The sequence below is a fragment of the Belonocnema kinseyi genome, chromosome 4 (assembly GCF_010883055.1).
Source record: "Belonocnema kinseyi isolate 2016_QV_RU_SX_M_011 chromosome 4, B_treatae_v1, whole genome shotgun sequence".
In the NCBI taxonomy this organism is placed as follows: Eukaryota; Metazoa; Arthropoda; class Insecta; order Hymenoptera; family Cynipidae; genus Belonocnema; species Belonocnema kinseyi.
This window is the reverse complement of record NC_046660.1, coordinates 70,945,966-70,972,110: the sequence shown is the minus strand read 5'-3', so window position 1 is coordinate 70,972,110 and position 26,145 is coordinate 70,945,966. Positions and strand designations below refer to the sequence as shown.

Below are 26,145 nucleotides of genomic sequence, written 5' to 3'. Positions count from 1 at the left end.
ATACTGTGAAAATGTTGCATAAAAAAATGTCACTTTTAGATTTTCCATTATTTTCTATGCTGTCAAAATTTGAATTTCTGATTTATCAAGAAAATTCAAAAAGTTGTTATTGTAATCTTCTAGGGCATTTTAAAATTAAGAAAATTTCTTCTGTTGACTTTTTTCATATCGTGCTTTGTTTGGCTTAAAATATTCATTTTTATTCATTTAACTCTTGTAATTTTTGGTTTTATGAAAAAAGTCATTAGGATAAATTGTTCAAATTTTTGAATAATACTCATATCCGTACAGAGAATTTTTGAATCTTGAAAGAAAGTGATCTCAAAAATATTTAAATGCGCTCACTTTTTGAATTTTTATCCAAAATGGCTGGCTAATGAATTTGACCTTTAGTTTAGGACACTAAAAGAGTGTACCAAACGCCAATCTCATAGAATAATTTTAACATTCTTATTCATGAGAGTGTAATGTAATCGTCCAAATTTTCAATCTCTGGTTTTTAACGGATCTTTACGTTTCGGCACGCACAGATTTCGAAAATCATAAAATTTTGTTGGTGTCTGTCTGCATGTCTGCATGTATGCCTGTTTGTATGGTTACCTGAATGTTGCAGCTACGCTAAATTTTGAAGGATTTGTCCCCAAAATGAAGGTTAAGTTCCTTAATCAGATATTTCGAACCAAATTAAAAAATTGAGAGCATTTTCAAAATTTTGAAATTTTTGTTGTTGAAATTTTATAAATTTTTGTCAAAGTTTCTTATAGATGGGTAAAAGACTCACAAATTATCTAAATACAATTTTTAATTTCGATGAAAATTAGAAAAGTTAAATATTTTTCAAAAAAATAGAAAAAATTATTTTTTTCATAGATCCAAAAATTTTATTCAAAATTTTCACTGGATACTAAATATATTTCAAAATTTTCTAGCCGAATTTTTGATTAGCCCAAAATTTTAAAAATTAAAGCCTGTATAACCTAACTGTTAAGCGCGAAACGCGATTATCGCAACGAGAATGTAATCGTCAAGGCCGTAGATACTTTGATAACCTTCTTTAACATCAAATTAAAAAGAAAATGTTCAGCTTCACTTTATGATTGTAGTTTATGAGGGGTTTGAATTACAGTATTTGATATAATTTTATATATCTGAATAAGCAGTACCAGATCAAGGTACACACAAATAAAATTGTAATAGACATTTGATATAATAGTTTTTAACATACAATGTAGAAAATTTCACATTGTGGTCTGTGCACAAATGTGGAGAGTAATGCAAAGACCGAGCGGTGAGAATGTAAAAAGAAGCATTTTCAACAAAAAAGTTGAATTTTCAATTAACAAAAGTTTTTCAACCCGAAAATATAAAATTTCAATCAAATAAATCATTTTTACTTAAGAAAATACATTTTCAATCATTTAAATTTTTCGTTAAAAACTTAATTTTCAACAAAATAAAAGGATTTTAAACAAACAATGAATTTCAAAACAAACAGTTCCACTTCCTACTAAATAGTTGGATTTTTAACCAAAAATCAATTCTCAACGAAAAATGTATTAATAAAAAAATAGTTGAATCCTCAAGCAAAACAAATTTATTTGAAAATAACATTTTTGAATTTTCAACACAATAATAATATTATGTTCAATCTGATATTCCTTCTCATCACAAAAACGCGAATATCTTCTAAATTACAATGACCAAATTCGAACCTTTTTTAAGCGGAACATCATAATTTATATTCTGCAAGAACAGCAGTTGCTTTCTTGTGCAAAGTTTTCACTATGGTTTATTAAATTATTAATTTTTTAAGTCTACAATCATTTACATTATGTATTTTTCTATTGAGTTCTAAAATGCTCAATTCTTTTCAAAATTTATATAATAATCCAATTCGCATTGAATAAGAAATGATTTAAACGCTTAAAAGTCAACTAGGAGGAATATAATTTTTGACCTGGAAAGCCGAGAAACAGCCTTGAATTTTGTTATGAATTTTCAGTGGCCACCTTGAACTGAAGAGTTAACATTTTATGTCTACCAACTAATTTTAAATGCGATAAATTTGTTTATTCAACTTGCAGGAGACGTCTTGGTTTATGTAAATGACACCTGTGTGCTAGGTTTTACCCACAATGAAATGGTCAATGTTTTTAAGTCAATTAGCACCGGAGAAACCGTTTCTTTGGAAGTTTGTCGAGGCTATCCACTACCGTTCGACCCTAATGATCCTAACACAGAAGTCGTCACTACCATCGCTGTCAACGCGCCCGGTGAGAAAACTTTCACTTAAAAACATTTTAAAGCAATACATTTGTTTCTAAAGAATAATGCTTCTTAAAGATCATTTTTTTTATAAAACTTTCTTAAGCATATTTTTCATGCATTCTTTTCTTGTCAGACATGTCGAATGAAGAGCCTGGAATGTACATGGATCTGGAACCCGGCATGCAATCTGGAGGCCGCTTCAATTTCATGGACACTTCCTTCCTCCCCGTCAACAATAGGCAAAACGGCGAAAATTTAGCCACAGCCTCAGTGAATTCAATGCCCGACCTTTGCATTTCTGACAAAATCAGTACGATCAAAAGACCAAGCAGCACAGATATTCTGCTATCTGAAAGCGGAGATCTGAACGATCGGAAGGATTCTCCCGTGCCTTCGAATCCAGAATTCCTCAGCATTTCGGTAGTCAAAGGAGCTATGGGATTTGGATTCACTATTGCTGATTCGGCCCAGGGTCAAAAAGTTAAAAAAATTCTCGACGGACTGCGCTGTAAAAGGTTGGTGGAGGGCGACATCCTCGTCAACATAAATGACGTCAATGTCAGAAACATGTGTCACACTGAAGTTGTCAATGTTCTCAAGGATTGTCCTCGAAATCAGGAAGCCCTTATTTATGTTCAAAGGATGACACCAAAGTCTAAAGAAAAGAAGGAGAAAAACTCGCATGATTTTTATCGAAGCAAGACCCCCACTGCCGATATTTATAGTACTCAGACGAAAACAGTGGTGCCTACGCGTCCAAAAACGCCCTTGATTGATACCAGGACACATCTCAAGTCTCCAGATGATATGAGAAGACCGAACTGGAACGAACTTCCGAACGAAAACGACATGAATCCGCTTGATAATCGATTCAAGTATCAAGATTATAATCATGGAATGTATTATACTGACCCTTACAAGTCGAATATTGCCAATCTTTCTGATAACTTTGCGACGATGGCTAATTTGGATGATGAAAGGGAGGCAATGAAGAGGGAATGGGCTGGTGGGGACAAATTTAATATGACAAACGAAATGTACTCTGTTGATCCTGTACATCACGAGAATATTATGAAACAAAATGGCAGTACACATTCCGATTATTACAAGGAGCTCTATGCCATTCAACAACATTCCCAGTACAGCGAGCAGGATTATAATGCGTATGCGATCGGGCAGGAACAAAATGTTGATACTGGCGAGATTTGGGACAAAAGAAAAGAGACGACGAGCTTCGAACATGAGCAGCCACATTCCAGTTCCATGCCTCGGTTAGTAGTTCATTATTCATAATTGGCATTTTTTTCTTTGTTTTTGACAAGAAAACTAACTTCATTAGATTTAAATTTTTAAGAGATATTAGGAATTTGTTTTTTTTTTTTTGTTTAAAGGTATCCGCAGTATAATAATGATTTGGTGTGTCCAGCAATACCGGACATAGAATGGATTGAAACACTGGTGACTTTAGTCAGACAAGACACGGGTTTTGGTTTCAGGATAGTCGGCGGCACTGAAGAAGGATCTCAGGTTAGTCTCTTAAATAAAGGTTTTAACTTTATTTTGTCCCTTTTATCATTTTTATTTAAATACCGTCAACCGTAGTAATTATGGATCAAAAATCGCGAATTTATTGGGATGACGTTTACGCTAGATATCAGAAAGTTTACTACATTTTTTTTACCATATATGTATGGCAGCTCTGAATTATTTTAAAAATATTTTTCACATAGTTTTTAACAGATTACAAGAACAAAAATCGAGTTAAAAGTATTGTAGGACTTTATACATCCTTCTTACAAACGAACTGCAATCGTGATTAATCAACAATAGTAAATTAGCTGGAAATAACATCTAAGGTTTTTTTTGGGGTCGCTGATTATGAATATGAGGAAAAAATTCCGAATGTCGCATTTAATATAGCGGACAAAAAATGAAAAAATAAGTTCTGTGGCTTCAAAATGAGTTTCTGGGAATTTTTTTTGTATCTTAATACGAATTAGGAGTCAAATTTTTTAAATTAAAATTCAAAATGGCGAATCTCATGTGATGGAAAAAAAGTTTTAAAATAAGTCCCGTAGTTTCGTTTCCCTGCTTTTTTTCTTTTCTTTTTCACGTCGCTGATTACGAATCGAAAGTAAAAATTCCGAAATTTTAAATGACGGATTAAGAAATTGGTGCCGTAGCTTCAAAATGGGCCCTCAGTTTTTTTCAGGTGGCCGAGTACGAATCTGGAGTCCAAATTTACAAATCAAATATAGCGAAAAAAATATTAAAAATTAGTATTGTATCCGCCATTTCGAATTTTTGACTGAAGATACATTATCGGCCACCAAAAAAAAACCGTGTAACCATTTTGAAGCCACGGTACTTTTTTGAACATGTTTTGCCCGTTTTAAAAAAAAATTCTGCCATATTGAATTTTGATATTTTTACTTCATATTCCTTATCAGCGACCCACTAAACGTCCAAAGATCCATTTTGAAGCCACGGAACATATTTTCACTTTGTTTTCCGCCATTTCCATTCCAATGTTTAAATTTAAAAAATTTGACTCCAAATTCGTAATCGACGATCTCAAAAACCTTCCGTGAATAAAGTTCCAACCAATTCGTACGTAAAAAAAATATTTACTTCAGAGGTTCAAGAGTTCTGAAATTCACCTGCATTTTTTTTTATTCTTCTGAAATATTAATAATCAAAGTTTGTTGAAAATTTAAACTCCCGTTGGGGTAATTATGGATCAGAATTTTTGTTTATTCCTAAAAGTATGTAAAAATCGTTATCTTGGATCCAAATCATATGGAAATCTTTGAATGGATATAACAGAGTATAACAAAAACAAAAAACGAAAAAATAATTTGACTTCTCAATATTTTTTAAAAACACGTAGGATTTTTTAGAAAAAATAATTTTTTGCTGGTTATACAGACCTCGAACTCGCGTTAGTGCCTGTTTAATTAAAAAGAGGCCTGAAGAGCGGGAAGCCTTGTTGATTTGAATTGAGTATTTTAGCATGACATCGTGGTCATGATGGGATAGATGGAAGTGTCAGGAAGGTTAGCATAGTTCGTACTTCTTTACATGGGAATGCATATATAGCAATGCATACGACTTTTCAGAAAAATATTCTAAACGTAAAAGCGATAAATGTACGAATAATAATATTTTTCAAGTGTCGAATATATTATCTCGGTCATAGTCCATTCTTTTGTCGATTGACGACCTGTCAGTTTTACGAAATAAAATAAAATATCCAAAGTATAAGGTTAAAGCCTGTCCTATCGTGATCGTGGCGTCATGCTAAAATGCTAAATATTTCGGGAAATGTTGTAATCAATTATATTGATCAAAATCAAAATCAAAATCAATTATATTGATTTTTAGTTGAAAAATTTTACTATTTCAAGGAAATTATATATTTTCACAATATTGCATTGCCTTTTCTATAATTCTCTATGTTTTTGACCGGTTCGTACTTACACAATGCGCAAATGCAAATACGTACCCAAGCTCGCGGTAGAGGTGGTGGCTCCTCCAGCCTCGAAATATCCAAAAATTTACGTTTCACGGCCCTTGAAATAAGCAAGAGTTCACTTTAGTTAAATTTATAGCTAAAAAGATGAATTTTTAATACAGAAGAATAATTTTGTACAAAAAAAAGATGAATTCCTCACAAAATACATAAACTTTTAACAAAATAGTTGAATTTTTCTACCAAGAACATTTGTTTTCTATGAAAAAATTCGTTTTTAACAAATTAGCATATAGCAAAATAGGGAAAAAATGGACCGAATCCCATGCATTGGGTTCATTGTTTTCCCCTCAACAATCAACGAAGTGAAGTTAGATGGTGATGAAAGTGAAAATACCTAATACATTTATTTTAAGATTTAAGTTTATAATGAAAAACAGTTGGATTTAACTAATAAAACGAATTTTCAAAAAATACTTAAATCCTCAACTAAAACCGATTTTTCAATTAAAGAGTTGTATTTTTAACCAAAAAATTTATTTTCTAACAAGAAAAAAGAACTATTTAGAACATAGATGATTTTAAACCAAATGTTTCATTTTTATTTCTTTTAACATATTAGTATAGAAAACTGAAAAATTTCCTAAAAATTAAAGTTAATTTTCCATTGCACACGTTTTGATTTTAGATCATTAAAAAATCTATGACACTAGTTTGACACTGTTTTTTCAAACTTTGTGACACTATTTACACTATTTTTTATCTCCATGGTGAGTCCGAGTCCTGGGTTATAGAAAGGAGAATGTTTTTGAAGATTTGTATGCAATACTTTTTATATTTTTCCGTTAAGTTAATGTCATTTGCTTAATCGTTTTTAAATGACTGGAAAATACGGCATATTTTTTAATATTTTGAAAACTTTTGAAATTCTTCAAATTCTTTTCATCTTTTCTGAAATGTGTTGTTATCTTTGTGGTTTCCTTGAAATACTTCTGATAATTTTCTAGAATATTTTGAAATCTTTTGCCATCTATAAAATAGTTATGAAATATTTCAAATCTTTGTAAAATCTATTTGAATTCTTGGTGAAGTCTTTTCAAATCTTTAAAATCTTTGCGAAATTTTTCTGAAACCTATGAAATATTTCTGAAAATCTTTTTGAAGTCTTTAAAATTTTTGTGAAATATTTTAAATCTGTTGAAATATTTTTGAAATATTCAAAAGCTTTGTACATTTTTTTTTAATTTGCGTAGAATTCTTTGAAATCTCTTTCAAATATTGAAGCAAAAACTTTTGTGGAATATTTGGAAATATTTAAAGGATTAAATCTGTGAAGTTTTTGTAAAATCATTGATATATTTTGTGAAATCTTTGTAAAGTCTTTTACAATCTCTGAAATCTTTACAAAAATTTTCTAAGATATTTGAAATACGTTTAAATCTTTTTGAACCCTTTGTGAATTTTTTGTAAAGTCTTTTCAAATATTTGTGAAAGCCTAATGAATGATTTGTAAAGTCTTTTAAAATCTTTGTGAATTCTGCTGAAATCTTAAAAATCTTTCTGAGATTTCTGAAATCTTTTAAAACTCTTGCAATCTTTTTAACATTTTTATAATCTGTGGAATCTTTGCAATGTTTCTGAAATCTTTTGAGCCCTTTTTAAATCTTTAAACTATTTATGAAATCTTTATGAAATATTCATAAAATCTTCATGAATTCTTTGCAAAGTTATTTGCAATCTTCTTAAATGCTTTGAGATTCTTGAAACCGTTATGATACTTTCTTAAATCTTTTAAATGCTTTGAATACTTTGTGAAATGTTGATGAAATCTGTGTAATTTGTTGAATCTCTTGAAGCCTTTTTAAAATATTTGTAAGCTGTGAACTCTTTACGAATACTGTGTGAAGTCTCTTCAAATCTTTGGAATTTTTGCGAAATTTCTCTGAAACTGTGAGAAACTTTTGTGAAATCTTTTCAATTTTTGGGAAAAGTTTTAAAACCTTTTGAAATCTTTAAAGTATTTATGATATCTTTCGGAAATCTTTGAGAGATCTTTATGAATTCTTTGTAAACTCTTTTGAAATCTTCTGAAATCTTTTACGATCTTTGAAACCTTTACGAAATTTTCCTGAAATCTTTAAAATATTTTGAATCTCTTGAAGTCTTTTTAAAATCTTTGTAATCTCTAAAATTGTTCTAAAATCTGTCAAATGTTTTGAAATCCTAATATATGGTGTACATTTAAAAATCGAGTGGTCCACCAATCGTATTTTAAAGTTTTCAACCACTATGGCATCCTCCGTAAATGACATCATGTACGTAGGGATGAGGGAAGTGTAAATTCTGAGAATTTTCTGTATAGGCACAATGTTAAATGAAAGCGGGAAGTGGTAAAAAGGAAGAATAATAGCATGACCTCATTTATAGATGACGCATATAAAAAAGTCTCCTAATTTTAGTATCCAATTAGAAACAAAATAAAAGTATCTTTTAATTTCATTTTCAAGAATTAAATTTACGTAACTTTATCTACTGTTACGGTATCGATCTAATTCGTGAATAAAAAAAATTTCCCAATACTGATCGATCCGCAGCAATAGCTTTTCAGAAAGCAACAATATGCGATAATAATAAAACGCTCAGCAGGTTTCCGTTGGTCACATTGTACCTGGAGGTGCAGCAGACATGGACAGTCGACTAAACACCGGTGATTTGATAATGTCCGTCGATGGAGAGAGTGTAATGAATTCGTCTCACCGACACGTCGTTCAATTAATGATAGCCGCTGCTCAAAACGGAGTAGTGACGTTAGGTATCCGTCGGCGTATCAACATTCAGGAACATCTACGAGACAATATACAGGGCTCCTATGGCCGACAAATGAACATCCAGTATCCTTACGACGTCGCCGTGACTAGAATGGAGAATGAGGGATTTGGATTCGTTATAATTTCTTCCGTCAATAAAGCTGGCTCTACAATTGGCAGAATTATTGAAGGTTCTCCAGCTGAAAGATGCGGAAAGCTAAATGTTGGAGATCACATCCTCGCAGTTAATCACGTGGATATCACGAACGTCTGTCACAAGGACATTGTAAACCTAATTAAAGATTCGGGGTACTCGGTGACTTTAACGATCGGCTATCCCTTGGATGACTGCTGCAGCAGCACATCTCTTTCACAAAAGGTTAATATGATTCAATATTTTTCTAATTTTTACATTCTCATCATCATGAGAAGGTATTGGGGTTTTTCTTAGAAAGTTTGACAGAATTGTATTTTTCTAAGTATGCAAACAATTTATTGTTGCAGGATGAGTCTACAGGAGATGGAGATGGTGGTCAATATCATGCTGTCGAATTGACTAGGGGAACTCGGGGTTTTGGCTTCAGTATACGCGGCGGTCGTGAATTTCAAAATATGCCACTGTTTGTCTTGCAAATCGCAGAAAACGGTCCTGCTTCCGTGGACAACAGACTTAGAGTAAGTACATTTTCAATTATACGTATGTTAAAAATTAAATTTAAAAATTCAAGGCGATCGTTGAACCGGAAACCTGGGGACGATAGGACATTTTTTTATTTTAACTTTCAGTAATTAAAGATTTTCAAGTGCTTCAATTGTTGCAATTTTTAACTAGTTTTATTTAAAATTCTTATTATTTTGGAACGATCAATTTGTAACATTTTCAAGCATGAAACCATTCAGTTTACAATGCGTAATTCTAAAATCCTTTCTTTTAATTTTAATTTTTCAGACCTGATTTCTAATCGTTAATCATCAAATTTAAATATTATTAAATACCTTTTTGAGTTCCTGAAAGATTAAAAGTTAAATGTATTCGAAATAGAACAATTTTGACAGCAGTACGTTACAAGATTTACTGTAAATGTAATATAATTTAAGATTTAAAACATTGAACTCTTAATATTTAAAGTAGAAAAGTAGATGAACTAGTCCCGAAAAACTTTGATTTAAAATTGAATATTAATAAATGACTTTGTAAGACTAAGAATAAACAATTCTAAATCTGTTCAACATTAAGGGCTTTCAAATCGAAAGCCTTAATATTTAAATAACTATAGGTTTTGTATTCATGCATTTAAGTTATTTAAAATTTTGTAATCATTTTAAATTCTTAGATATATAATTAGACGGCGTTGATAAATTTAAAACGTTTGAACTCGAATAATTTATAATTGAAGACTTAAAAAAAATATCTTTTAAATTTTAGCAAAATTGATTTGCTCATTTAGAATTGTTGATTTAAAAGAAAGTGTTCGAAATGAAAGGCTTTAGAATTGAAACTATCCAAATTGTATGCTTCAAAATTATTTAAAATTACATTATTTCATATTGTTAGTGCCAATAGTTGAATGGTTTCCTCAGTACTTCCTAGTCTGAAATTTTCAGTTTTAAGCGTTAAAATTTTAATTTTTGAAAATTTTGAAATTAAGTTTATTGTTTAATTTTTGAAAATCGAAATATGACCATTATTAATTTTTAACGATTTAAAATATTAAAGGATTACGGAGTAAAAAAACGTTAAAATTTAACCATTCAAATTTTTAAAGGTTTCACTTTTTAAAGAATTTTAGAATTGTTAAATTTTGAATATTTCCAATTTATAATGATATAATTGTGAACTTTTTTTTGAATATTTAAATGTCGAAGGTTCAAACTTAAAATTGTCGGAATATTTTGAAAAGTTAAATCACAACGTGAAGTTATTTTTTTGACAGGCAATCATATCAATTTTTATCGTATAAAGTATAATCACTTTAAAGACGTGTGAAAGTTTCTTTTAGTTTAAAAATTATAATTGTTAAAAATTATTAATCAACTCGTGGCCATTTATAATTGTATCTAATTAAAAAAGGGAAATTACATATGTGTGAAATTCGTCAGTAAAATTATTTTTGTTTGTTTAAAAAAAAATGTTTAATGGTTAAATTTTGGTTTTAAAGCCAAAATTTATTAAGGAAATTGACCATTTTTCAGCTCAATGATGTAGGTCTTTTCAAACTTCAATTTATATTTTTATAAACTTAATTGTGGGTATAAAATCATTAATTTTTTTAAAATCTGAAGGTGAACTTTAGAAAAAAATATTTAATGTAAAAATTGTTTATTTAACAAAGTTTATTTATATTTTTATGTTTTTTCTTTTGTTAAAAGTTCTTATTCTCAAGTAATAAAAAATATTGGCTATAATAGTAATTGCACAATACCTAAAGAAAATTGGTTTTATGTAAAAGTACCAATAAGGTTTTTAGAGAATCTTTCAAGGAATAAATTAACCAGGGGGATATATTTCTCGATTTTTTAAATCATTTTCTTCAATGCTCATTTTTTATCTAGAGATAACTATAATTCATTCATAAATTCCAATAAAAAAATTTTCCTTATTTCGGAAGTTTTTAATTTCAAATGTTCAATTTATATCATTTTCATGTTAAAAGTCATACAATTTTTAATGAGTTTATTATTATTTAATTTTTAAGACTTGAAATGAAAACGTTAGTTTTTAAGTCTTTTAATTCTTAACTGTCCATTTTAAAACGTTCCAAATTTAAATGTACAATTTTTAATACTTGTTTTCTGGAATTGATTTTTATTCTATGAATCATCATAGAATTAAACCTATTCAAATTAGAGGACTTCTATTTTATACCTGTATTTTACAGCTTTGAATTTTAATTGACCAGGGATTTTTTTTCTTGCAATTTAAGCAGGCATTCTGAAACATCGTATTGCCTAATTTTAAATTCTAATAATAAATTCTACAACTCAAAGTCACATTATCTTAAGTGCGAATTTGTGTACTTTTAACAGGTCGGCGACCAAATTATTGAAATCAATGGCATCAACACCAAGAATATGACGCACACCGAAGCAATCGAAATTATTCGAAACGGCGGACCTAGCGTTCGACTTCTGGTTCGACGTGGTTGCCAAATGCCTTCAGTGGTAGGTGCCTCTTCTCACCTCTACGATATGAATATTTAAAGTTAATCCAATAACAAAGCCTCGATCGCAATCAAATTAATGATGCCACATTCAGTCTCACGACTAACATCGAAACTTATTTCAATTCAAGAGCTTCAGCCTATAATCACTATTATCGTATAAGAAAAACGGGAAGTTAAAAAAGTTACTTACGATTGAGAAATTCGATTTATTGATCAAAATGACGCACGATCTTTTGTTTCAAGTGCGATTCTTTAGAAGTTGCTCTTTAGAAGTTGCAGACGACAAAAGAAAAATTAAATCAACAGTCCGCTTATCTGAGAATAAGACAATTGATCGCGGAAGTAAAAGTATGAGAAACAACAGGCTTTGCAAAACATTCGGATTTCAATACTCAATGATTGATAAACTCAATACCTTGTGATATTGAAATATAATATTTAAATTTTAAACAAAATTACGAAATTGCAAACTGCTCAAAATTTTGAAACATTTAAAGTATTTTCAATTTTATACGCTTAAATGTCAATAAGAAACGAGACTAATTCCACTCTGGCTCAAAATGCTACATACTTTTTACTAAAACTTTTTCACGTTAGTGCAATTTATGAACTTTAACTTTAGAATTAAACTTTTTTAAATCATGAATGGCTCTAATGGCGCTTGCCATTTAAATCCTGCTCTACAAGTCTACTAAATATCTTGAAATCTAGATGATCACATAAATCACAAAGTAGTTTTTACCATCTTTGACACCAATTTGTTCATACTTTTCGGTTTAAAGCTGTGCGACAAGCGTGATGAAATTAGTACTTAATAATTACGCAATCGCGAAGAAACTCCCAGACTTTAGCATTTTAAGAAGGTAAACTAATGCAAGATTGATACTCTTCTCTCACACTTAATAGTCATGATTATTTCGCTTGCTTTTATAATGCTTAGGATACTAGTTTGGTGCTAGCTTTGTACATTAATTCTTTGTTCATTAGTGAGTATTAATTAATCATTCTAACAAATGTGATAGAGAAACAGGCAAATAAAAAAAAACACAGTGCCTTGCGCGTGTTCCATATTAAAAATTTTGAATATGCGTTTCAAACTTTAAAGATTAATTCTCAAGCTCAAAGGGCAGTTCTAAATTTTTGTTACAATTTATTATAGAGTAATCTCACGCTCGACCAAATATTTATTCGTCCGATGGACGATGCTAATCCATTCTACGAAATATTTGATACGCGTAAGGAGATTGCGGTATCAAAAATGCCTAAAAAGCGAAGAAAATTGCGCTTGGCACTGAACTGCTGCTCATCTTGAAAAAGATGAATAGGGCAATTTACGAGATACGAGAATTTGTGCAAATTGTTGCATAAAAAAGGTAATATGCGATTTCTGAAAATAGGATAGGAAACGAGATTTTGAAAGGATCTTCAATAACCAGTCCTTTAGAAAATTAAGTAGACCGAGACTGGATTTTAAATTACAATCTATTTGCGTAGGTTGATTGCAGAGTTGATTATCCCCATAAAATTGTCACGAAAGTAATCTTAGCATTCTTGGAACTTATATTAGGTGACAAAAAACTGGATTGAAAAAGATTTACCATTTTTCAAGTTGAAATGTTTAAATGAATTTTATTAGAGTTCGACATTTTTTACTGATTTTTAGAAAATCAAAGTGTTGGTTTTGGCCCTAACTTAAGAAAATTAAAAATGTTAAGTATTTTAATGAAATGAAACGTAGAACAGGGATTTTAGTTTTGAAAATTTTCATCAAGGATTTATATAGAAAATTATAAAATTGCAGGGTGGCCCTTGAACTCAAAATTACCAGGAATTTTACAAGTTTTTAGAATCAAAATTTGTCCAATCACATGATATAATGTAATTTAAAAAAAGTTTGATTTCAGCTTTCTTTTTTAATGTCAAGTTAAATTCCTAACTTTGTTAATTCTGAAATCATTCGATTTACAATGCATAATTTTATATTTATATCATTTTACATAAGAAATTAATAAAAATTTCAATCATTTCAGTTTGTTGTTGTTGAAAAAGTCGATTTTTTCTTAAACGGATTGTCACTGACAAATTAATAGTTAGCCAATAGAATCTCAGTAGGAAATTTATGAGATTTGAAAAAAATCCCAACTCGCATCATATCCTTGTTAAATAAAAAAAGAAGCATTTTAAGTAGAAAGTTTCTGACAAAAAAAATTTCAACTTGATTAACTTTAAGTATAAATTAATTAATTATTTTAAAGATTTAACTGTAGTTAGATTATTAAAAATTGAACAATAATTGATTTATCAACATTTTCAATTTGTTCAAAATTAAACAATTGACGATTCACAATTAAACGTTTTCATTCAATTTCAAATACTATTCAATTATTGTTTCATTCCCAAATATTCCGTTTTAACCCATTCAATTAGACTTTTTATTTATTCTGATATGAGCAATTATGTATATCAAATATTAAACACTGTTACCATTTGCAACGGAATATTTCGAATTAGCCTTGAATCTTCAAAATTGCATAGTTCAATTTAAACTTTAAAATTTTAATTGTTTCATTTATAATAACAATTTATAATTCCAGATGACTTAAAATAAAAATTATTAAACTGTTAAATTTAGAAAAATTTAATGTGTGACATTTTCGACAGTTTAATGACCTTTAATTACAAATGTTTAAAGTTTCCATTTTAAAAGCTTAAAGATCAAAAGAGATTATAAAAGGAATTTTTAGTATTTGAATTTGAAGTTCAGTTTTCATTACTTGAAATGAAAAAAATGTCAGCTATAAGGAGTTGGATTTTTTAGTTTCAATGACCGTGAATAATTTTTGCGAAACTGAAAAGAATTAGGAATTTTTTCCCGCAATTAAAATGGCCACCCTGAACTTGATAATGATTGTTCAAGTGCCCAGTGAAATGTTTTTAAATATCTCCAACTTTTTGTATTATTCTCTCCATTTTTAAATATTTAACCCTAAGATGAATGTATAATATATCCTGTTTATAATCTTCTTTAAAATTAACGCCTTAAAAAGAAGTTGATCTTGATTAAATTACCTAGTTAGATAAGATTAACCTAGGCTCAATAATTCGAGTGAAATTTCACAATAAGTGCGATAAAAATGCAAGGTACTTTGTATAGTGTATATTTTAGAATATTATGACATTTACAATGTATTCGAGACTAGCCTCAAATAAGGTAACACATATTCTCTTCCTTAAGAATTACTAGATCGTCGTTAAAAAGCTCATAAACATTTTTCCTTGAAACGTTCACTAATGTTAATGACGCTCACTTTCGTCGCTTTTCTCATTACTTAATTTTTCTTCGATCTTATCGATTCTTAAATTCCAGGTAGGGGTCTTCAGAAATGTGAGAGCAACCCCTAACTTTTACTTTTAATCTTCGATTAATTATTATTGTATCATTAACGCAAATCGTTGAAAGCAGGACCAAGTCTTCAATGTGAATAATTCTAGTTTTCTTTTTGAAGTAATTTTAATTGTTAATTAAAATTGTTTTTTTTTTTTTAATAATGGATTTCTCGAAGATAAGAAGCGTAGTTTTTAAACTCATTTATAAATAATTTGATCCAAAGACTAACGAGCATTTAATAAACTTCCAGTTTTTCACATTGAATACTCGAAAGCCCGTTTTTTGTTACAAGAGAGAATAATGTACGTACGAGTGTAGATGTTTAAATTAATTGCTGTACCGACCAAAGATGCGCCCTTCAGCAGCTTAATGAGACTTAGACTAGCTAAAAGTGCAGCTAATCAAATTGGTTTACTTTAATTGAAACGAAAAGAGTGACTCGAAGAGCTTTCCTGGGCAATAAAAAGCTCGGGCTTCTAATGTTATGCGATGAAGTGTGATAAATGATAAGTAGTTGACAGATGAGTGAAAGTAAATCTCGATTAAGTAAGCAAAGAAAAAGTTTCTTCCTAACTTTACGCGGTGTCAAAGAGCGTTAGGTATTTTAAGAAAAGTTCTATTTTTATATCGCTAGGTTAGTGCGTTATTACTTTGGGCAAAAAGGGCATTGACGGGGTTGAAACAAGCGAATTCGATTCTATTTTTAGATCTCAAAACTCAAATTAACGATTGTATTATTATTTGCAAATAGCAAGTCGCCTTTCGTGCCCTCAGAAAATATAAGTAACTAGAAACTTTAAACGCGTTTGATAAAACACTCATTTTACATTCAATGCACTTTATTTTTCTATAAGACAAATTTATATATAGGTATATACATTATACATGTATGAATACTATTTGTATATTGAACATCGAGTTTCACTTAATTGTAAATATTATGTGCCTCACAGAAAGAAGTATGTACTTTTTTAAAAATTAATTTATAGTATAAGTGACATGTTACTGCAATTTGTCGAATAATTCTGTCGTTGATATTGATTGATATTATCATTTAATCAGACAACGCATTTCTTGCCTGCTAATTATGAGCTGACTAGGATTTTGGAAGAGATTTGCGACAAAATTTAAAAAGAAAGACCATTTTTTCGCAAAACTGTCTTCCTGTCGATAAAATCTTTTTACTCAGGATCTGTTCTTTTGATTTTATTCAGAATTTTGTTCTTATTTAAAAAATGAATTTTTTAAAGTTAATTTCTTTTTTGGTTTGCATTTCTAAAACGTGATCTCAGCGTGTGTAAAAAGACAAATAATTTTATTTAAGAAAAAAATAGGTAATAACTTGAATAGAAATGATTGAACAGGTCTTTGTTTTAGATTTTCTCTTAGTAATAATTATATATTAGCTTGAACAAAACGCACGTAATTTAGAATATGTTCAATTGTAATGCAGTTTTTTTAGAATAGTGGACTCAAACAAATTATGGCATCTCAAATTTAGTTTGTAGCTCATATTTATTGTAATTGAAAAGCTACTTGTATATTGTAAATGTTTTGAGGAACTGTTATTATTAAGAGATATCGTTTATTGTATAACCACGGAGAATGAATTTATGAAGATATTGTTACTTTGAGAATCGTATGCAGCTGCTGAACTGTTGTTAACGTACTTTTGAAATAATAAATAATACCATTTAATATGAACTTCTTTTCATCTTAGAATATCATAATAATATAAGCTTCATTATATAATAAAAAATTCCATATAATGCAATTACCAATATTCAGTATTCTGCGGAGATTACTTGCCGTCCGAAATCCACGAAAATAATCAGTAATCTTATCTATTTTACATAAATCATCGTAATTAATGATCAAAGCTTCTCTTTATCCTTAGATTACTACTGAATTTAATTTTCGAGCGTAATAGGAGATCAACCAAATTTATGATTGAATGGAACTTTATAAACGATTTTAAAAGTTGGACAATTTAAATTTATTTTAATGTATTAGTGCCAAAATCAGATCTCTGAAAAAATAGGTTTTCTATTATTTCACAAATAAAAATAATTTTAATGATAACGAATTTTCAAATTAAAAACATTGTTTTTAATAACTTCACACTCTACCCTATCCCCATATTTTCTCCTGTATTCAAAAAGCTTCCCCTATTTCCCTTTTTCTCGTTTACAAGAAGAAAATCCAACTATTTTTTGTTAATTTAAAAATCTACTGTTATATTTCTGTGCGAGAATTGAGCTTTTTGGCCAAAAATTGTCTAATTTGGTTTAAAACTTAGTTCTTTTTTTTAAAAAGTCAAAAATTCGGTTAAAAGCTCAATTGTGTTATTGAAAATTTCTCTGATTGGCTTAAAAATTTAACTATTTTGGTAGAAAATTCAACTGTTTTTTGCAAAATAACTAAGAAAATTCATATTTTCTAATAAAAAATTCCATTTTTTTGTAGAGAATAAGCACTTTTTAGTTAAATATCCAATAATGTGATTGGCATTTTTGTTCTTTTAAGACTAAAAAAACCCGTCAAAGATCAATTCTTTTTTTTTGAAAAATCATCTTTTTAGATTTAAAAAATTCATCTCTTTGCAGAAATGTCATATTTTTTGGTTAAAAATGCAACTGTTTTGGTTGAAAATTAATCTGTTTTGTTGAAGATTCAACCATTTTGTTGAATTGATCTTCTTTGGATGTATTCAAGTGATTTTCATTTAAAATTAGAATCTTTTTTGGTTTGTATATCAAATATTAGGCATTAGGAACATTTACCGTTGAGAATTCATTTTTTTTTTTTGAAAATTCCACTGCTTTATTGAACATTTGTCTTTATGGATGGACAAATTTGTTCTTTCGAATGGAAGATTAATCTTTTGACAGAAAATTAATCTTTTTTGGCTGAATGTTATTTCTTATCAATGGTCTACTACTATTTTTTTTTGTTAGGAATTCAGCTCTTTTGGTTGAAAATTTGATTATTTTCTTTAAAATTCCAGTATTTCGAAAAAAGTGATATTTTTTAGTCGAAAATTTAAATCTTTGGTTGAAAAAATCTATGTGTTTTATAATTTAAGTATTTTATTGAATATTAACTATTTTTAAAAATTCTGCCGGGCTGAAAATCCAGCTCTTTTGTAGCAAAACTGCCTTTGCTACCTTAAAACCCCACAATTTGGTTGAAATTTCTTTTTTCTTGCTGAACAATCTTTCTTGGTTGTAAATTCTTCTCTTTAGTTTAAAAAATGCATCTCTTTTGGTTAAAAATTAATCTGTTTTGGTTAATGATTCAACTACATTTTTCAAATTCGTGTTTTTGTTATATTATTTTTTATTATTTTTGTCTTTTTTGATTAAGTATCAACTGTTACATATTTCGTTGAAAATTCATCTTTATTGGTTCAAAATTAAATTATCTGGTTTAACGTTTAACTAATTTTGTAAAAATTAATTTTTGTTGTAGATTCACTTTTTTGTAGAAAAATTATATTTTCGATCTAAAAATTCAACTGTCCAGTGGAAATTCATATTTTTTGCTTAAAAACTCAACTATTTTAGTAGAAAATTCAACTATTTGCCTAAAAATTATTATTTTTTTTTTGAAATTTTAACTGCTTTGTCGAAAATCCGTCTTTTTGGCTTGAAAATTCAACAATTTTATGTAAATTTTAACTATTAGGTTTGAAATACATATGTTGGTATTCAAAATTCAAGTACTTAGTAGGAAATTCGGCTTTTTGGTTAAAAATTCAACTTCAAACAAAATTCATCTTTTTTGGCAGAAAATTGATCATTTTTTGTTGTTGAAAATTAAATTAATTGATTGAAAAAGCAATATTTCCGTTAAAAACTATATTAAAAGATTATTTAAATGTTTTAAAAATAAGAAATAGTAAAATTATAGAAAATTTTTTCCTCAAATATTTAAGCTATAATTTATTCAACTTTAAGCCTTTTTAAACATTGATAAGAAGCGAAAGTAAAACAGAATTTAAGTACAAAAAGTTGTTCAAATATTTAGTTTTCCTAAGTTTTAAACTGTTTCATACAAATGTTCGTTTTTCTCCCATAAGAAATGATAAATTAGTCAATCTTTTTCAGTTTTCCATTATTTTAATGCTTGCTTTGATTTACTTTTTCTATCCTAGTTGAATTATTTCATAGTTTCGTTTATAAAATAATATAATTTAATATATAATGAAACTTTTTTTATTTCTAAATGATTTACATTGCTGTAAATACGAACAGTATTGCTTAATAAAAACCCTATATTACTTTGGAATTATACAAATCTTAAATTTGGCGCCATGGCGCTGGCGTCGCTTTCTCGTAGAAAATAATGTCTTTTCCAAGAATAACTCTAGTGACGTCAAACTCCTGTCGACAACATGACAGCAAAATATTACCGGAAAGGCGCAACATCTTCTCTCTTCAGAGAACACTGAAAAGACCTTTTATTACCCAAAAGGCAAAATTGCGCCCGTATTATAACTTTCTAATCACCTTTAAACGCGAAATAAGCTATAAAATAGATTAATAAACAAATTCATCTTCAACTTTTTTAACGAGTGCCAATGCCAATGTTGGCCAGCCTGGTGATTGATCGTGAGTATAGTTTACCTAGAATGTGTATCATATATTTATTCCAGGTCCCTCTGGGCGAATGTAAACACAATTTTTGTGAAATATGATGTGACACGGGTCGATTTTCGCGGTGTGACTTATGTGATTGAGTGCTACGTGATCCAGTAACAGTGTTTCGCATAATTCTGGATAATGAAAAGTATCTAAAGGCTATTTCAAGTCCCAGGAGTTAAAAGAGCAACGGGTTTGGTGCGCGGCCTGCCTGTAGTTACGTTCAGTGGAATGGAGTGAAGACGGTCTTCATGGAAGTGCAATGAGACACCTACGGAAAATCATCTCTTCCTCGCCGAAGGTGAGTCTTTTTTGGCACAAAATTTCGCTCTCTCTCATCTAAAATTCCTCAGGGCTAAAAATGCTCCGCGCCCGGGACGCTAAAGCGCAATTTATGACCACTTTCGAGCGGCGGATTTTTTCTTAGTAGGCGATCAGAGCATGTATTTTTCACTCGCCATGAGGTTTGCGTGTGCATGTTGCTCGTAAAACACACACACGTGTACAATACTTGTGAATGCATATACAGCACTGCGTTAAAATGCAACGAATAGCCGTGTATTCGACTATTTGAGTATTCGACATTGTATTTAGCTGACGTATGCGAGCCCCACGAACACACGCATTTTTACGCATACTTGGGCTGAGAAGCACAGAGAACGGTCTCTAATGCTGGGATCGCGGAAAGGCTAATAAATCAAAATTAGTTAGCTTTTCTCGATCTATAGCGTCAATGAACGGCACAAACATTCACTTTATCGTTATTTCCCCCATTTTTCCTTGTAAATATCACGTTTCTTGGCATTGCCCGGGAATGCTTTGTTTGACTAAAATTCTCTGACGATCGATCTCATTTTATGATTTCTCGTCGAAAAGAAAAAAAAAACTTTCAAGTTTGCCAAAAAGAAACTCGGAATAAAATTAGCACTAGAGTTTCTATTTTTAAGTTACACGGAATTAATTCTTAAGATAATTCGCAAACAATTTAGCGATTTAAATGTCGAGTGTTTTCAAATTTGAATAGATGATCAGTTTTACATGTTTTAAAATTCAAGTATTTTAGCAGTCTTAAGTGCTTTTAAATTAAAAATCGCCTTATATATAGGAATTAGTCATCCAAAGATCTTTTTCCTGGTCAGAACTTTTTCTATTCTAAACCGGAAAAATATTATTTATACTGATAATTGTTAACCACCCAGTGAGAAAATAAACAACACATTTACTTGCCGTATTGGTTAGTAGGTACGCGTTCCGAATGTAACTTGAAAGCAACAGGTATACGAGGGTGATTAAAAAAAAAAATTCTAATCTGAACCTTTTTAGTCAGCAAATTAAAAAAGAATTGGATATGATTTGGAGGTCCCCTATTTTAGTTTTGTCTTTTTTGTTCTTTTTATTTTCTCAATATCATAATTTAAATACTTCAATGAAAATTTTTAAAGTATTTTGTAAGGAAAACAATTTTTTTTGTTTCATATTTTCCTCTAATAAGTATCTTTCTTTAATTTATTATTTTTGTAATTGACCCACCTTATGTCAAATATTGATCCAAAAATGTGCAACAAGATAAAAATGTTATTTTTCTTAAAAAATAAGTTTAAAAATTTGTTTAAAATGATGCTAATGTAAAAGGGGATAATTCTGTATGTTCAGATGCGAAATCAATTTCTTTTGCCTTAAATGAATCACTTTAATGTATTCACCACAAGTCATGTTTTATCAAAGAAAAGCATTCTTTTTTTATGAGAAAATAATGCTTTATAAGTTTCGTTTGTAGAATTTTATTTGCAATATAAATAATGAATATTTTAGCACTGCTTCTAGTTTACAAATCAATCAGTAAAAAGTGCCGTTCATTGGAACTTCAGAACTTCAAACACATGAGTTGTAGAGAATATTTTTCCTTAACAAATAAGGCATCATTTATTATTAAAATTAACCATTTTTCAAAAATTGGTAAAAGGGAATTGTAAGAAAGAATTATATTCCATGTCAATTATATCGTAGAAAAACATTGCTACAATATGTGTTTATTATCAGTTTTGAAATTAGTTCATTAGGATTAATGTTTTTTATTTGAAATTACATCATTAGTAATAGTATTTTGCTTCTTAAAACAAAAGAAAACCGATTTATTTCAGAGACCTGATTTTGGCCACAATTACCTTAATTCTGCGCTGCAGGTGACTTTTATTCTGAGGGTATTTAAATCATGTACCTGTTATTACACCTGTTACGTGGCTTAAACTTTAAACCCCAATGTTCATTCTTCTCTTTTGTTCTCGCAAGAAGTATACTATAATCATACAATAATAAAACCCTAATTATCTATAATGAAATATTTCTCAAGAAGAAACTGATTCAAATTTGTTAAAAAAAAAAAATAACGGTGTTTTTTTACATTTTTCCTATTTAAGTTTTAACGCTTTAAAAATTGAACGCCTCAGTTGTTTTTTTTTTTTTTTAATTTTCTTCGCCTTCAATTTAAAATAGCTTTCAGATTCAGTGATTTAAAGTTGAGGGAGCTGTTAAATTTAAATGCTTTAAAGTTTTAATATTTGCTAGAAGATTATGTTGCTCTGAATTCATGATCGTTTTTTTAGGCATTTTTGTACTCTCTCCTTCCCCCCATCATGATGCTCCGTGATATTTATTAGATCACCCTTGGAAAGTACGTATTGAATACCCCCCCCCCCAATCCCTTAATCTTGCTAAAAATACTGAACCTTTTAAATTTGCTTTATAATTATAACCAGTATTTTGTGAGTAGCCATAATTGTTTATCCTTATAATCATTGTTTTGTTGTTATGATACATGGAGTTCATAAAAGTTCATAATTGAAAAGCTGGACAACTCAGACTGTCGCATTACAAGTGTCTTCCAATTTGGAATCTTTAAATATGGGAATAGGCGAAAGTATATTCCCATATTTCCCCCCTTTTTTAGGAATTCCTTTATTATCACCTGATTTCAAGAAACTTCCCCTTTTTCTAGTTTTTTTTTCGCTTAAATGTGATCTGAATTAACAGAACCCAAATAGGAAAATATTTGAAACTTAATTCTTTTCAGTTAAAACGTCTACTTTTATATTTTTGGAAGTGTCTACACATACGGAAAAAACCTAGTAATTTGTGCAGCCTATATTTTTGGTTTAGAATTGATGTCTTTTGGTAAAAAATTCTATTTCATTGAAAATTTAATTATTTTGTTTAACATTGAACTATTCTGTTAAAAAGTCATTTTTGCTGGTGGAGAATTCAATTATTTTCTAAAAAAAAAATCAATTTTTTGGTGTAAAAATTCAACTGTGATTGGTTGCAACTTCATAATTTTTGTTTGAAAATGCAACCATTTGTTTGAAAATTCATCTTTGCCTATTAAAAATGCACCTATTTTATTAGAAATTCGTCTCTTTTGTTCAGTTAAAAATATTTTTTTATATGTAAGCTATTCGGTTCGAAATGCGTCTCTCTTGATGGAAAAGGCATATTTTTAAGGTGAAAATTGAAATACTTTATTCAAAATTAATCTGCTTTCATTCAGCATTGTTGTATTTTGTAGTAAGTTCGTATTTTTTGGTTGATTTAAAATTCAAATATTTTTTGCTTGAAGCATCAGCTATTACATTTTTTGTTGAAAATTCATATATTATGTTGAAAATTGAACGGTTTCGTTGAATGTTGAATAGTAATTCAACTGTGTTACTGTGTTGAATTACTGTGTGTTAAATTACTGTGTTGTTGAAGATTCATCTATTTAGTTGACAATTGAACTATTTTGTTGAAATTCGATTTTTAGTTTAAAATGTATTCTTTCAACTGTGAATTGAACTATTCCATATCTAATTGGATATGTATATTTTTTCTATTTGAAATATCAAATATTACATTTAATTTATCTTTCTCGGTTGAAAAATTCAACTATTTTTGAGAAAATTATTTTTTTTTCTTCTTTGCAAGTTTAATCGTTTTAACTGAAAATGTAACTATTATATTTTTGGTTAAATATTGATCTTTTTTAATTAAAAATTCATGTATTTTTTTGAAAATTCGTCCGTCTTTTTTCGTAGGAAACTAATCTCCCTGTTTGAAAATTCACGTACTTTGTTGAAAATTTATCCTTTTTAGTAGAAAATGAATCTGTTTGGTTGAAAAACCATTTTGTTAAAAATTCGCCATTTCCCAGTTTTTGAAAACATTTTGGCCTAAAATTGAGTTGTTTAGGAAAAAATTATTAAAAACTTTGTTTTATTTAAGATTTTAAGAATCTATCCTTGTTTTTGTAAATTTGATCTTTCAATGAGATTTTAACCGATTAAAATTTGAACGTTTTTAAAACTTTATCTTCAAGTAAGCTTTTTCTAACGTCTCTTCTTAATTCTAATTCAAAGAAATAAAGTGTTAAAATTGAAAAGAGAATTCAAGAAAAAATAACGCTAGGGTTACTGCTGTAATTAACACTTTTGCTCGATATCTAGAATTATAATAATGGCCGGTTTGTTCTTTTATCTACTCTTACAAAGAGGTCGGTCAATTCTTCGATTCCAATTTTGTATTATTGAGAACATAATAGATATCAATTCGTGATTTGGTAAGTGGATATCTTCTAAAAGGATGCAGACTGCAAAGTTCAGCAATATAATTTTATTTTCGATTTTACATGTGTCACTGTCACATGTCTCAAAAACAAAGAAATCATTCTGTTTTCAATGTATTTCTAGTAAGTCAACAAAGCTGCATTCCAGTGTATATACTGAGAATGCATTCAATATTTTATGAGTCGCTTTAATTGATCTTTGAATATCTGGAAGCTTTAACTTATTTCCTAATCAGAGATTTTAATTTTCTTAATGTTCAAATCATCAAGTGTGAAGGTCTAACATTTTTTTTTTAATTAACATTTTCTCGTTTATTTTCGTAATACCGTCTTTCGTTTTCCTGGAAACAGTGAAAATCATACTCAGTTATTTGTGCTTATTCCTAATCCCTTCTACTGAATGCAGAGTTTTCAGGAAGTCTCGTAATTATGAAGACAAGTATATTTATAAATAAAAGTGCGTAACCCTGGAACTTTTGTGTTGATCAGCAAAATATTTGTTGAATCAACCAAACAATATTTTGCGTTTGGAAATATTTTTCGTATAAATGAGAAATTTATCAATGAAGCCATGGCCTGAAGTTTCTAGCTTGTACTTTTATATTTAAAATGTAATTTAAAACTTATGAGCGTAATAAGCTTAAAAAATAATTGGGATAGTTACAAACGCTAAATAATATTATTTATGGTTTGACTTGAAAGAAAAATATATATTTGATAGAAAAACTATTAGGATTTCCTGCTTTCATTTTTATCTGCAGACATCATATACAAAGAAGCCAGGTTAGTTGGTTTATAAATAGATTTGCTAAACTTTTTTAATCCACATATAAATATCGATACACGCACTCAGATTTTAGAATTTCCCCTTTAAATTTACAATAGATGTTCGTGCTTGCGTCATGAATAATTCATTTGGACATTTCTTATTCGCTGAAATATCTCCGATTTTGTTCCGTTTCTTTGCTGATCGCGTATGCGTCAATGGTAGTAAGTTACGGAATACATTGGCAGAAATTGGAATCTATCTCTCAGTGTTCTTTTTGTTGATCTTCTTTTTTTACAATTTATAATTGACGATTTTCGGGTAGATAATCAGGGAGGGGGACGTTTGTAGGACAGGGAAGATTCTAGGAATTTTATTGATCAGGGAAAATCAGGGATTTAGAAAAAATCTTGCTAAAGTAAGGGAATTTCTATAACAAAGATAATAAAACTTGCAATGGTTTAATTTTAAACTGTTTTATTTCATTTATAAAAGATTCTATGTTGTGAACTATGTTGTGAAATGAAATCTATGTTATGTTGTTCTATGAATATCAGTCAGGGAAAAATTAGGGAATTTTAAAAATTAAGTTTTGCGCCCAACCTGATTAATACTCCTCTTACTTATTTATTTGCCTTGTTTTTCTCTATTTCATTTTTGCAGTTGCTTTTTCTTGAGGATTATATTTTTACTTAAAAGTTGTATTATTTGGTTTGAAACTTAATTTTTTGTTGAAAATTCGTCTTTTTGGGTTAAAAATTCATCTCTTTGATTGAAATTATAACCATTTTTTTTTTAAATGAAAACTGAATTGTTTTGTTCAAAGGTTTTTTTGCAGTTTTAAATTAATTTTCTTCAACTGAAAATGTAACATTTCCATTTTGGATTGAAAGTTCGTCTTTTTTGCTGAAAACTAATCTTCCTGATGTGATATTTCTTCTTTTTTGGTTAAAAATGCAACTTTTAAGTTGAAAATGAACTTTTTTATTGGAAATTTGTACTTTTATTTAAATGTTGTGTTGGAAAATCATTAAATTACT

At 29.1% G+C, this 26,145-nt stretch overlaps 2 protein-coding genes across 4 annotated transcripts in view; both read left to right on the top strand.

The window, feature by feature from the left end:
• The window catches only part of LOC117170727 (membrane-associated guanylate kinase, WW and PDZ domain-containing protein 1-like), a 27,524-nt gene extending 15,323 nt beyond the window's left edge, over positions 1-12,201 (top strand). For 2 of the 3 annotated variants that reach the window (XM_033357751.1, XM_033357752.1), the window contains exons 5-10: positions 2,085-2,273; positions 2,402-3,539; positions 3,660-3,795; positions 8,384-8,926; positions 9,052-9,222; positions 11,575-12,201. In XM_033357751.1, coding sequence (XP_033213642.1) covers positions 2,085-2,273; positions 2,402-3,539; positions 3,660-3,795; positions 8,384-8,926; positions 9,052-9,222; positions 11,575-11,748 — 2,351 coding nt within the window. In that variant the 3' untranslated portion in view covers positions 11,749-12,201. The remainder of the gene's footprint in view (positions 1-2,084; positions 2,274-2,401; positions 3,540-3,659; positions 3,796-8,383; positions 8,927-9,051; positions 9,223-11,574) is intronic. The other variant, XM_033357753.1, reaches the window with a different exon arrangement.
• Positions 12,202-19,756: 7,555 nt separating this feature from the next.
• LOC117172151 (cytokine receptor) overlaps positions 19,757-26,145 on the top strand; it is a 56,842-nt gene continuing 50,453 nt past the window's right edge. The window contains exon 1 of the mRNA XM_033359953.1: positions 19,757-20,043. The gene's annotated coding sequence lies outside the window, so the exon portion shown is untranslated. The remainder of the gene's footprint in view (positions 20,044-26,145) is intronic.